At 39.1% G+C, this 13,435-nt stretch overlaps 1 protein-coding gene and 1 pseudogene across 2 annotated transcripts in view; both read left to right on the top strand.

Moving 5' to 3' along the window:
- CFAP54 (cilia and flagella associated protein 54) overlaps positions 1-13,435 on the top strand; it is a 277,803-nt gene that overhangs the window by 111,893 nt on the left and 152,475 nt on the right. For both annotated transcript variants that reach the window (XM_057741715.1, XM_057741714.1), the window contains exons 33-38: positions 183-413; positions 2,189-2,331; positions 3,887-4,068; positions 6,123-6,350; positions 10,891-11,114; positions 11,214-11,349. In XM_057741715.1, the coding sequence (XP_057597698.1) occupies positions 183-413; positions 2,189-2,331; positions 3,887-4,068; positions 6,123-6,350; positions 10,891-11,114; positions 11,214-11,349 (1,144 nt within the window). The remainder of the gene's footprint in view (positions 1-182; positions 414-2,188; positions 2,332-3,886; positions 4,069-6,122; positions 6,351-10,890; positions 11,115-11,213; positions 11,350-13,435) is intronic.
- LOC130856823 (translationally-controlled tumor protein-like) lies at positions 9,105-9,702 on the top strand (annotated as a pseudogene).

The raw sequence follows: 13,435 nt of genomic DNA, 5'->3' as shown, positions 1-13,435 counted from the left end.
CGTGCCTTCTTCACTGTCCTGGTTCACATTTTTAGCACTAAGAAAATGACAAATAAGCCAGAAACATTTGTGTAAGGGCAGTCAAGTGACTTCTTGATGTATTTTGTACAAATTGGAATCATTCTTCTTTATTAAATGTCTGAAAGTTTATGTAATTACAAAACTCCCTTCTCCCTCTGCAGAAATAAGAGAGACGATGTTCGAAAAGTAGCACATCGATTCCTGTTGGATAACTTGAATCCTTTAATATTAAGTTATGTTAAAAAGAAGAGATGTCATCAAATATTTCTTGAGGAGTTGCCCTGGAAATCTCAGATGAACCTTTATCTGGCAGGCGCACACTTCAACCTGCTTTTAACAAAGCTAGGGGAACGTACAAAGATAAAATTTGGTTCTTCGCCAGTAATGTTCAGGTATAGTATGTTGTCAATGAATAATACTTTTTTAGTTTTAAGAACATTTATTGTATTTGTATATTCAGGGCTGATATATGCTGATAATAACTTAAAGAGATTTACAGAGTGCTTCGGTCTTTACTGACCTTTGGTATATTTTAAAATTTCTTATCTCAGAATCTTTCCCAAATAAATGCTGCATATAAGCATTTATGAAGTACTAATTTACGTATATTTTGAATATGTTAGTTGATATAGCTTTCAGTGAAAGGGGAAAGTGAATTTTCCAAGAGAAGTTTAATGTTAATTGTATAGTAACCATAGGTATTAGTAGGCATTAGGCAAATCTCTGTTTCATTTAGAGGTATATTTTAAGCCTCTAAACACAGGTTGTATTTTCTCATACAGTGTAAACTTTCTATCATTAATTCAAAAGACATTTTCCAGCTCTTATTATCTTTAACTGAAGTGTTGTTTATGGGAGATAAAAATAGAAGATAAATATATAATATGAAAAATGATGTAACCAGGGTGACTCTGTGTAACCAGAGTCTTTCATTAAAACAAACAAACAAACAAACACTCATCAAGGGAATTCCCTGGAAGTCCAGTGGTTAGGACTCCATGCTTTCACTGCTGTGGGCCCAGGTTCGATCCCTGGTCAGGGAACTAAAATCCTGCAAGCCGCACAGCATGGCCAAAAAAACCCAGACCAAACCAGACCAAAAAAACCCCAAAAAACAAAAAAAACCTTGTTGGGCACCTATACAAGGTAGTAAGGTGTGATGTGCGTTCAAAGATGAGCAGGATGTACAAATTGGAGTCTGGTAGGGTGGCTCACAAATGTTCATGAATAATTGTAAATAATGGTAAAAAGTGGAGTGCACATAAAGCCTTTGTTCCTTGGATGGAGGCTTTCTCCTGACTGAGACTAACAGGGAAGGTTTCATGGGGAGAAGCCACTTGGCCTGATGGACAGACAAGATTTAGAAATGTGCAGGTAGGGAAAGAGGCATTCCAGACAGATGGAAGAATGAGTCAGGGCCCAGGTAGGAAGCACAGGAGGGGAACCCCCAGTGGTCTGACCAGAATCTAGGGCATATGAAAGGGAGTGGTGAGAAATGATTAGAAAGTAGGTTGGTACCAGACCATGGAGGGTCTTAACTGCTATTAAACCTAAACTTTAATTTATATGCAGTGGGGGTTATTAAGGTGTTTTTGTTTTTAAAGCAGGGCTATTATAAACAGTTTCTCTGACAGCAACATATCGAATGGATTGGAGGAAGGAAAGAAAGGCTGGTAACAGGGATGTGAGTTAAGAGGGTATTTATTTCAGCAATCCAGTGATAAAATATGCAGGTTGAAATCCACAATGAATTCGATCCCTGTTTCTGTTTCTCCAGAATTTTGGTCAAAATAAAATTCTGGTCTCTATGGACTAGACCAGGTTAGCATTTTAGAAGCAGTTAGATTGCTTGACTAACAGGGAAGGCTTTGGGCAAGGTGACCCATTCTTGAGTCTATGAAAGGGAAAACAGTTGCGATCAGTCGGGCCTCCTTACTGGCCTCTGGACACTGAGACCTCTTCTCCTCCAACCTTCCAGTCACACGTGACCATTCGTGCATGATTATTTGGCAGCACAAAAATTAGACAGTGACCAAATTTGTATCAGGGTAACTTGGTGCTAAATTCAATTTTATTAAAGCATTTATTTATTTATTTAGTATTTGACAGATTTAATTCAACTTTGCTCATATTGTTCTTTAAATGAGTTTTTTTTTTCCCTTTGCAGTTTCCGATCATGTGATCCTAATATGTTCTCACTGTATAATTCAGGAACAGTATTACCAACAGGAAAACTGACTCTAGAAAACTATAAAGTGATGCTTGATTTCCTTCTTACAGCTAAAAAAAGAAAGGCTCACTTACCATCAGGTAAAATAAATATGTTATATACTATCAAATTGTCTTCAGATTTTTTTTGTTCGCAAATGCAGCACACACACACACACACACACAGATCCTGACGCACACCCCCTGCAGACACAGAGCTACACACACCATTTTCCAATGACTTAGGAATTTAGTTGAGTTGGAGCAGATTCTTATTTGCTCTGTTTTTTAAAAAAAGTCTACATTTTTATGGTATCATATATATTTGGAAATATTTATGTTGGATTCTCCCCTAAACCAGTTTGACCATTCAGCAAATATAATGTTCTTTTAAAAATATTGGTAGCCTCCCGTGGTCAAGGTAAGTGAAGACTTGCTATCAGGTATTATGTTTTAGTGGAAGTAAGTTTCAGAACAAATTCCACCAGACATACTGATACAAGCAGGCATGAAAACATCATATAGCTGTCTCGTAGTTCCGATTGTGTACTCAGGACGGTCCACTCTTGTCTTAGGATCTCCGGTTAGCACCTTCCATGAAAGCTTACTCCAAGGTGACTGCAGTAACATCCTAATGGCAGGACCAGCCAGTATTGTCTCTGCAGGTGACAGGGGGCTCCAGGAGGTGGAGAGATATAGGTGAACAGGGCTCTCTGTTTGGGTGTTGCACTGATGATGCTGTTTCTAAACAATCACCTATCTTGAATACCACTCATTTCACAAGTAAAAATTTATTTCTAATATCTTTATGCTATTACAGACCCTCTTATTTAGATTTTTTAAAATGGCATTTTAAATGCTATGTGGCTTATTGCTGAACAGGATGTTTCATATGCTGGTTAACTGCCCCAGAAGTTTCATGGTATTTGAGGTACTTGACATGCTTTTTAATTTCTTCTAGGTTATAGTTTAACTGGTACCTGCATGTCATACTATGACTATTAAAGTATTTAAAAGTAAATTCCCTAGACATAGAAAGAGCCCAAGTTTTGTATTTAGATTACAATATATATAGCTTCTTGAGTTTTTCCTTTAACGAGCTCCCTAAGACCTCCCATGAAATTGAGTATTCAAAGACTATTCTGCTATTGAGACTTACTATTTAATGCAGAATTCTAATAAGAGAATGTTGTGGCAGGGGAAATCCTCTGTGTTTTTATAGCACAGCAACGGAAGAGTGAGTAATCAGGGTTGCTGCACTGCCTAACTCTCGGGGATGCTCCTCACCTTCTGGTGTACGTGTCCAGGGAATAGCCTGTTTGGGGTGAAATTAAGGAAGAGTAGGATCCTGTCATTCTTCCCCTGCAAAACATGACACTCCTGCCTCTGCATCATTCTATTGGCCGTTACCTTTGCCTGAAATGTTCTCCATACTCTTCCCATGTAGCTAAATCATGATCACCCTTTAAGAACTAATCTAAGCGCCTCCTTCTCTGTAAACTTTCCCTGGTTCATCACATCCATGATAATCCTGTCCTTTCTCCAAATTTATGTAGCACTTGTTATCTGAATTATTCATTTAATGCTGGCCACCTGTTGTGTTTTCTGGAACTTAACTCTCTTTTCTATAATGTTATACTTTATTTTTATACTGTAGATGCGGAAGAATTTTCGGCATTTCTTAATTCCGAAATGAGTGATGAAAATGTTTCCAAGACACAAACAGTTTATGAATCAGACTCTCAGTCAAGTCTTAGTGGTAAAGAAAAGGATCGATCAGCAAATGTGGGTCTCTTGGATCATTTTATGAAAATCTTTTTATATTGCAGGAGAGCAATGGTAAGGTGGTCCTTCATATTTGTTAATGTAATGGACATAAACCTTAGCCTGTGACTTTGGGCATGTATGATATATTTATTTACCTATTATCTGTAATTTTAATTGTACCTGTGAGGCTGAATTTGCTGGATTTTATGTCTGTCATCTGTAAGGTTTGCCTGCCATGGGACTGAGGTCTCATACTTGGGCAGGTTGTGAGGTAGACGTGTGAGCCCCTTTAGTCATTAGTCATCCATCCACCCAGAGCTGAGGTGGCCTTTGTCCTTGCCTACAAAGTCTCCATGAATATTCAGACACCCCTCTGCTGCGTTCTAGCCACACTTGGGACATAGGCTTCTCTGGTGACACCAGTGGTTCTTCTTTGGGTTGTTGCTCCCTCCTGGGCACCATAGACTGCTTTCACCCCCCCAGCACAGGGGAAGATCTTTCTAGGCCACAGGAAAGCCCTGCCCCTTCCCCCTGACCTCCTGCTTCTACAGGCTGCTTGTGTCTTCTCTCAAATGCTTTCCTTTCTTCTCTTCTTAAATAGTATATGATAGATTATTAAACTCAGAATTGGAATCACTAGCTACAAAGAAATTCGTTTCCTTTTTCTCATAGCAAGGAGGGGATGTACTTCAAATTTTCAAGAGATGAGAAGAAATCTATCCTTTCTAGACAAGAAAGGAATACTTAAGTTCCAATATTCTTATTTTATTTTTTATTTTTGCTGTCTTATTAATTTCTTTTTTTTATTGGAATATAATTGCTTTACACTCTTGTACCAGTTTTTGAGGTACGCCAAAGTCAATCAGCTGTATTTATACACATATCCCCATATTCCCTCCCTCCCTCAACTCCCCCCCACCCTCCCTATCCCAGCCCTCTAAAGCATTATCCATCATCGAGTTGATCTCCGTTTGTTATACAGCAACTTCCCACTGGCTTTCTATTTTTACAGTTGATAGTGTATATATGTTTATGCTACTCTCTCACTTCGTCCCAGCTTCCCCTTCGCCCCATCCCCCCAACCTCGTGCCCTCCAGTCCATTCTCTGCATCTGCATCCTTATTCTTGTCTTGTCACTGGGTTCATCAGTACCATTTTTTTTTTTTTAGATTCCGTATATATGAGTTAGCATACAATATTTGTTTTTCTCTTCCAATATTCTTGATGGAGTAGAGACAGTGACTTTTAAAAATGTAAAGTAAACCCACATCATCTCCCTTGACCATGACCATGGCATCCTGTCCTCCTTTCTACCAGCTTCAGGGCCCTGGAAGGTCTGGGTCCTGCTCACCTCTCAGAACTCAGCTCCTCTTGCTCTGGTGCAGTCCACTCTCCCCTCTACGGTCCAGAAAACACTAAGCCTGCTCCCTCCTCAGCCCTCAGGTTCACCCTCCATCCTTTGCACCTGCTGTTCCCTCAGCCCCCAATACTCTCCGCCTCCCAACGCCCTGCCCCCACTGTCACATGACTTCTTCCACTCAACATTCAGGGCTCTGCTCATATGTCACCTCCGCAGAGAGGACTTCTCTCCTGACCACCATGTGTAAAAGGACCTGTCCTCTCACCCTTGTCAGGTTCTGAGTCATTTCTGCTTTATTTGCCTTTATAACATGTATTACTCCCTGAAATTGTATTTTTGTCTGCGTATCGAGGGTCGGTCTCTCCTAATAAGTTGAAGCAGCACGAGGGCAGGCCCAGCTTCGCTTGGGCACCACAACATTCCCCGCACCTAGAACAACGGGTGTGTCAGGGTCAGGCTGCTGGTGTGCAGATCCTAGCTCCTCACTCAGTAGATTCATAACCTTGGGCAGGTTAGCCGCATGCCTCCATTTCCTCGTCTGTGAATTCAGTAGAACACTAGTGCATACTTACCTCATAGGAGTTGTCATTAGAATGAACTGAAATAATGCAAGTAAATGTCTTACCATAGTGTCTAGCACATGTAAGTAGCATATAACAAATGGTGTTACTTTTATTATTGACATAGAATATCTGCAGAAAGATGAAATTGTTCAGGGCTCTGTAACTTTGGGGACTTTGGCGTCTTTTGAATGTTTTTGTCTTAGGTTCTTGCTCATCGTGGCGGCTATTGGACTCTGCTTCAGAACTGCTGTCGGGCCCTTTGGAACTTTACTCAGGAGCTACAGATACTTTATAAACAAACAGCGGCTCTGTATAAAACATTTCCTATTAGCCAGGACGGTTTCCTCTGTACCTCTGTGTTACCATTCTATTTGGGAGCAGAATTACTTATTGACATGTTAATAGAACTACAAAATGTCAGTTCTATTAAGGTAAGAGTATTTGGGTAATTCTTCTTATTGTAAGTCAGTTAATGAATTTTTTGTACCATGCAGCTTGGGATAAGTAGAAATTAATATTTTGCTTGAGTTGTCTTATGGTTTGTCTGTATTTCATGTGTTTCTCATTGTTATTTGGTTCACAGTATATAACATACATTGATGTTAATTACAAATATCTGCCTGAAAATTCAGTTTCTTAAATGGAACAGAAAGTAACATTTACTAAACTCCAGCTTCTTCATAAACTAACCTAAATACATATAATCCCCACAGCAATCTTTTTGACAGAGAAAGAAACAGACCCTAATACAGGTCATGTAGCTTGTTGGTTGACATTTATTTCACTACTTTATCTGTCCCTGTTTTGTACTTTAGATGTTGTAGAATTTGCAGCCATCTCAAATCTAGCACACTGTGGTTTAAAGCATGAAAATAAAATTGAAAAAATACAAACATCATGTAACCCAAACACATTGGAAATTAGTAAACACATAAAAACTTTGAGTCATTGGGTTTATAACATTTTCAGATGTAAAATATATGACAACAATAGCACAAAAGACTTGGAGGGCAAATAAAATTAAACTGTCATAAGTTGTTAAACTTTATATAAATATAAAGTGATACAATATTAACTCTTAAGTGGAATGTGATAAATTAAGTATGCATTTAATAATCCCCAGAGTAACTACCAAAAAAGAGATATAGCTAAAATGCCAAATGGAAGCTAAAAGTAAAATGGAAAACTAAATAATAGTCAACTAAAAAAGGCAGGAAAAGAGGAACAGAAACACATGAGACAAATAGAAAATAAATAGCAAATAATCCAACCCAATCATATCAATAACTATATTAAATAGTGGATTAAATAACCCAATTAAAAGGCAGAGATTGTCTGACTGGATAAAAAAGAAAGACATGTACTTGTCCATAAGAGAAGCACTTCTGGATACAAAGAAACAAATAGATTGAAAATAAAACAGTGAAAGAAATAGTAAGCATAAAAAAGCTGGCAAGGCTATATTAATGTTAGATAAAAATGTTTTCAAATCAAGAAGTATTCTGAGAGATAAAGAGGGACATTTCATAATGAGAAGCACAATTAATTGGGAAGACATACTAATCATAAAAGTGTACGCACCAAATAACAGAGATTCAGAGTACACTCTGGACACCCAGAGCTTGAAGAGCTTCCTGCTTGGTGGACATGTTGTTGTGTCAGGTAGGTATCAGGCCTTGACTCCATAGAGGACACAGAAGCTCCTCGTCTCGGACCCTTCCAGACCTAGCTCTATGCAGCTCTTCCTTTTGGCTGTTCCTGAGTTGTATCCTTTATAAGAAAACTGTATCAGTGAGTTCTGAGTCATTCTAGGAAATTATTGAACCTGAATTTATAGCTAGTCAGTCAGAAGTGTGAGTGACCCTGGGACTTGTGGCTGGCACTTCCAGTGAGCACTGAGCCCTTAAACTGTGGAGTGTGACCCCAACTCTGGGGAAATTAGTGTCAGAATTGATGTGCAGTGCAAATTGGGTTTGGTTGGAAACAGAGCACAAGGCACATGGTATGTTCACCAAGCTGGATCACATGCAGGGTCAAAAAATAAGTCACAATAAAATTTAAAAGGCTGAAATCTTAAAGAATATGTTTTCCAACTGCTACATTATAAACAGATTAAAACAATGTAGAAAGAAAAATATCCAAATATCCAGAAATTAAACAACACAGTTCTAAATAAACACCATGGGTCAAAGAAGAAAACACAAGGGAAATTTAAAAAGTATTTCAACTGATGATAACATACCAAAATTTGTGGGATGCAAATAAGCCAATGCGTAACAGGAACTTTAGTAAATAGGAAGAAAGGTATAAATCAGTCATTTAAGTGTTCATCCATAGGAGCTAGAAAAAGAAGAATATATTAAACCCAAAGTAAATAAAGAGAATAATAGAAATAATAAGAAATGAAGGAAATGGTAAGAGCAGAAATAAATTAGATACAAAACAACCCAGAAAATTAATAAGGTCAATAAATTAATCTTTTGAAAATATTAAAAATGGCAGAATCTTAGGAATACTGATGAAGAACAAGAGTGAGAAAAGCACAAATTACTAATAGTCATAATGAAAGAGGGATATAGCTACAGTTCATGTATATATATATTAGAAGAAAAATAAGGGAATGTCATGACCAAATTTTACTAATGAATTTGGTAACTTAGATGAAATGGACATGTCTATTAGAAAGCACAGCTTAAATCTGACACAAGCGATAGAAAAAATGAATTACCCTAAATGCATTAAAGAAATTGAATTCATAGTCAGAAACCTTGACATAAAGAAAACTCTAGACCCAGAATATTTCCCTGCAGAATTCTAGCAAACATACAAGAAATAATAAATGCTATACCAATTTTTTTAGAAGTGAGGCCAGCTTAACCCTGACAGAGATATCAAAAAGAAAAGCATGAATCAATATTACTCATGAACATAGATGCAAAACTCCTTAATGAAATATTAGCAAATCAATCCCAGCAATATATAAAATATGCAAATTATGTATATAATATATACAAATGATGATCAAGTGGGTTTATCCCAGAAATGTCAGGTAACGTGTGAAAATCAATGAATGTAATTCACCATATTAATAGGATAAAGGAGAAAAATCATATGGCCATTGAAATAGATACAGAAAAAGTATTTACAAAATTGGGTATCGCTTTTTCTACCTGCTCCTCCTCCTCCTCCTCTGGTTGCGCCATGCTCACGCTGAGCTCTGGGCACCTGCTAAGCCAGGGCAGCTGTCGTCTCTCTCCAGCTGCCATCATGGTTATTTACCTGGACCTCATCAGCCATCATGAGATGTTCCCCGACAATTATAATATCCTGGAGGTCGAGAGCGGGCTGTGCCTCGAGGTGGAAGGGAAGATGGTCAGTAGGACAGAGGATAACATTGATGGACATGTACTCTGCTGTCCAGTGCTTTCCGTACCCAAGATGAAAGTACTGGAAGCACAGTAATCACTGATGTTGATATCATCGTGAACCATTGCTTGCAGAAAACCAGTTTCACAAAGGAAGGCTGTAAGAAGTAAATCAAAGATTAGATGAAATCAATCAGAGGCAGACTTGAAGAACAGAGACCAGAAAGAGTAAAACCTTTAATGACAGAGGTGGCAGAATAAATCAAGCACGTCCTTGCTAATTTAAAGAACTGCCAGTTTTTTTATTGGTGCAAATATGAATCTAGATAGTGTGGTTGCTCTGCTGGACTACTGTGAGGATGGTATGACCTCATGTATCGTTTTCTTTATGGACGGTTTAGAAATGGAGAAATGTTAACAGATTTGGCAGTAACTGGATCTATCCCCTGTCATCATAACTGGCTACTGCTTTTCATGCACACGGCGTGAGGACTTAGATAAGTGGGACTGGTGTCATCTTGAGTTCTTTGACTTTTGATTATTGGATGGCAAGGATGGAGCTCATAACATCAATAAAATGAAACCTGTCCTTTATTGAGCATGTCCCATGTGCCAGGCACTCTGCTAAGGAGGCAAATTCACACAGGTCATGTAGGTCACACCTATTATTCACACCTTCACAGCCTGATTTGAGGTATGCATGTGGCATTTCACAGCCAGATGACTTTCAAGGTCTCTTCCAAATTCAAGGACCATGAATCTCATGGAAGGGAATGTTTATCCTCTACTTTTGTTGAGGCAAGTGGAGGCACTCCTGGTCTTTACTACTTCTTGTTGCTACCTACTCTCTCCTAGGCATGGGTTACCTTTAATGGTAACACCGAGTTAGGTGGGGCTAGAGGTACTTGAGGTACTAATTGTTTAGTGGGCTATAGTCTGGCCAGTAGGTGGATCTAAGGGGCTTTGCTTTGCCTCAGAAATTTCTAGGGGTATACACAAATGCAGCAGGGACTTAACGGGAAATGAACGCAATAGTTACATAGCAACTTTAACTTTGCCAAAAAGAGGGTTTTCTAGAAGATTTTCTTCTCCATTAGTTTGACATTTTGCATCGGGGAGTTGGACATATTATTCTACAAACTCAGTGTAACCAATGTATTAGAAAAATTTAATTATTTGTATATACTATAACCTGTTTTTCCTCAAAACTTTACCTTATTTATTGGCTTAATATCCTTACTTAAATGGTGCCTATGTACCAGGAAGTGTAGCAATGACTAGCCATATGTGGCTGTTTACATTTAGGCTTAAATAATTAAAAGTAAGTAAAATTAAAAATCCAGTTGCCCTAGTCATACTTCAGCAGCTCAGCATCCGCATGTGCTCAGTGGCTTCTGAGTGGAGCAGCACAGATGCAGCACGTTTCTGTCACCACAGAAGCGCTGTTGGAATGCATCATCGAGCTTTGATTTGCATAATAAAAATATCGAATTTATTTTCTGTTCAGCTCTTTTCCACGTTATATTTTTAGCTGTACATTCAGTGTTCAGAAAAAAACGTAGTAAAATCTGAAATTACACAATTTTTTTTCATGTGCTACTTGCAGACTATTGAAGAAGAAGGAGAGTTCAGTGTTCCAAGTTGCTATGGAAATATTAAAAATGATAATGGTGGTTCCAGCCTTACTTTTGAGCATCCTTTGGATGATGTCAATGTGGTTGATTTGAAATGGATCCATGACTTTGTATTAAAGTCTCTGGAACTTGTATATCAAGTAGAAAAATGGGAGACACTTGTATCACTTGCCATTCAGTTCAATGCAGTTTCGCAGTAAGTACCGCTGTAAGGGTAGCCAACAGGGACAGACTTCACTGAGAAGAGTATCTCATTACTGACATTTGTTTTTAATGTATTTTTACCTTTGTCTAGTGAGAGATATACAGAGCAAGTGACGCCACTCCTGGTGTATGCACAGCGCCAGCTGCTTCTACGAATAACCAAGTGCAAGGGCCCAGATATTACTCAACAGCCTTGCGTAAGATATGAGGCTGAATATGAACAGAAGGTAAGTTTGGCTCTGTTATTCATGCAGTTGTGATTTCTTATTGGTACACATATAAATAGCAAGACTTAGGAATCAGATAAATGTTCCTATTTTCACTTAGGCATTTCTCATTCAAATCAGCCAACATTATTGAGAGTCGCTATGTGACAGTATTTTTCAGGTGCAGGGAAAACAGAAATTAAGTCCTCGTACACAAGGAGCTTACATTCATGTCAGGGCTGATTTACCTGTTATGCACAGTGGAAACAGTGTCTAGAGCCATAGTACTTTTTAAGGGGCCACTAAATGTTTTAATTTCTTTTAAAAAAGAATAAAAAAAAACTTAATAGGTCAAAGACAGTGTTTCCATTTTTACAATTCATATATTTATGTTTATACCAATGCAGTCATGAAATATAATTTTTAATATTTTATGATGGAGCAGTGGGTCAATGAAGGCAAAAGTGCCTGAGGCCCACAAACATCATGGTGCAGCTTTAAGTTAGGGGGAGGAAAGAGATAAGTAGATTCTCTCATTTATTAACTTAATAAATGTGTATTGACTACCTAAGATTAGAGCCATTGCATTCAGTTGTGCAGTGTTTGTTCTGCCCAAGGGTGTCTGGCATGTGTCGGGGGTACTGAATCCAGTCCCTGCCCCACTCCCCAGTCCGTGTAGGGGCTGCAGGCACTCAGTGAGGACTCCATTTTCTCCTTCTCATAAAGGTTCCTTATGGCCTTGGCATATTCTGGCCTCCTGCATATTCTATGTAGAGAGAATACAGTCTGAGTTCTTGCTTTATGGAGTTTAATTTCAGAGGGGGTGGAGGTAGGGCCACTTAATAAACATGTAAGCAGATAAAAAGGTTTATGATCATCATAAATTCTCTGAGGAAAATAAAATAGGTCAGTGGTTTAGAGACAGGCTGGGGTGCGAGGTGGAAAGCTAAGCAAAGGTGATCTGGGAGATGGTAACATTTGGTGGGAAGGGGCCAGCGATACAGGGGGAAAGAGAATTCCAGCCCAAGGGAAGAACAAGGGCAAGGCCCTGAGACAGGACAGGAGGAAGGCTAGGATGCTACAGTGTAACAGAGGAGGGAGAGGGGGAAAGAGGGGCTGCTCCTTCTGAGTCTTCTTTGTTGCCTCTTCTTCTCCTCAGTGTCTCAATGTTCATATCGCCCAGCACTCTGTTCTTGGTCCTCCTGTCTTCTCTGTCCACACACTCCCCCTTGGAGAGTTAATTCAATCTGTGGCTCCAAGTTACATCTCCAGGCTAGACCTTTCTCCTGGATTCTGTGTTGACATATCTGACTGCCTCTATCAGTCAGAGTTCAATTAGAGAAGCAAAACTAGTTACGATGTCTGTTTGTTTGTCCGTCTGTCTGTCTGTCTATCTATCTATCTACCTATCTAAAGATTTATTAAAAGGAGTCGGCTTGTATGATCATCAGGGCTCACTAAGCAAGCCCAGTGTCCATTGGATAGGCAGTTGGGATCATGAACAGGAAGGAACCCTGCAGGTGTGGCCTGTATCCATAGGCAGTCAGTGAAGGAGGATCCAGTGAGGCGAGAGCAGCTGTAGACCTGGATGCTGTATGGAGTTTAGAGTCTGAAGACCTCCAGCATGTCAAGGACTCCCCTAATTAGGTCAGGCCCACCTACGATAATCTCCATAGCTTAAAGTCAGTTTATTAGGGACTTTAATTAGTATCTGCAAAGTCCCCTCACAGCAGCATCTAGATTAGTGTTTGACTGAATAATTGGGAATAGGTGTGTGTATACTACACAATGGATGCTTCCCTTCCCATCATCCTCATAGTTTAGCCTATCTAAACTGACTCATCAAAAACCCATCACACTGCCTTATCAGCATCATCTCTCAGATGTTTAAGACTCTTCTCAAATTTGGTACATCTCAAACAGACCTGTTCTGCCAAGTCTTGCCCACTTCAATTGTTGAAAACCCCATCCTCCTAGCTGCTCAGGCCAGACATCTTGGAGACCATCCCTGACTCCTCTCTTGCTTTTACACCCCACTTCAAATTGGTTACCAAATCTCTCCCTTCAAAATATATTCAGAATCTGACCACTTCTCACTATCTCCACC

The sequence above is a fragment of the Hippopotamus amphibius genome, chromosome 7 (assembly GCF_030028045.1).
Source record: "Hippopotamus amphibius kiboko isolate mHipAmp2 chromosome 7, mHipAmp2.hap2, whole genome shotgun sequence".
NCBI classification, from domain to species: Eukaryota; Metazoa; Chordata; class Mammalia; order Artiodactyla; family Hippopotamidae; genus Hippopotamus; species Hippopotamus amphibius.
This window is presented reverse-complemented; position numbering and strand designations above follow the sequence as displayed.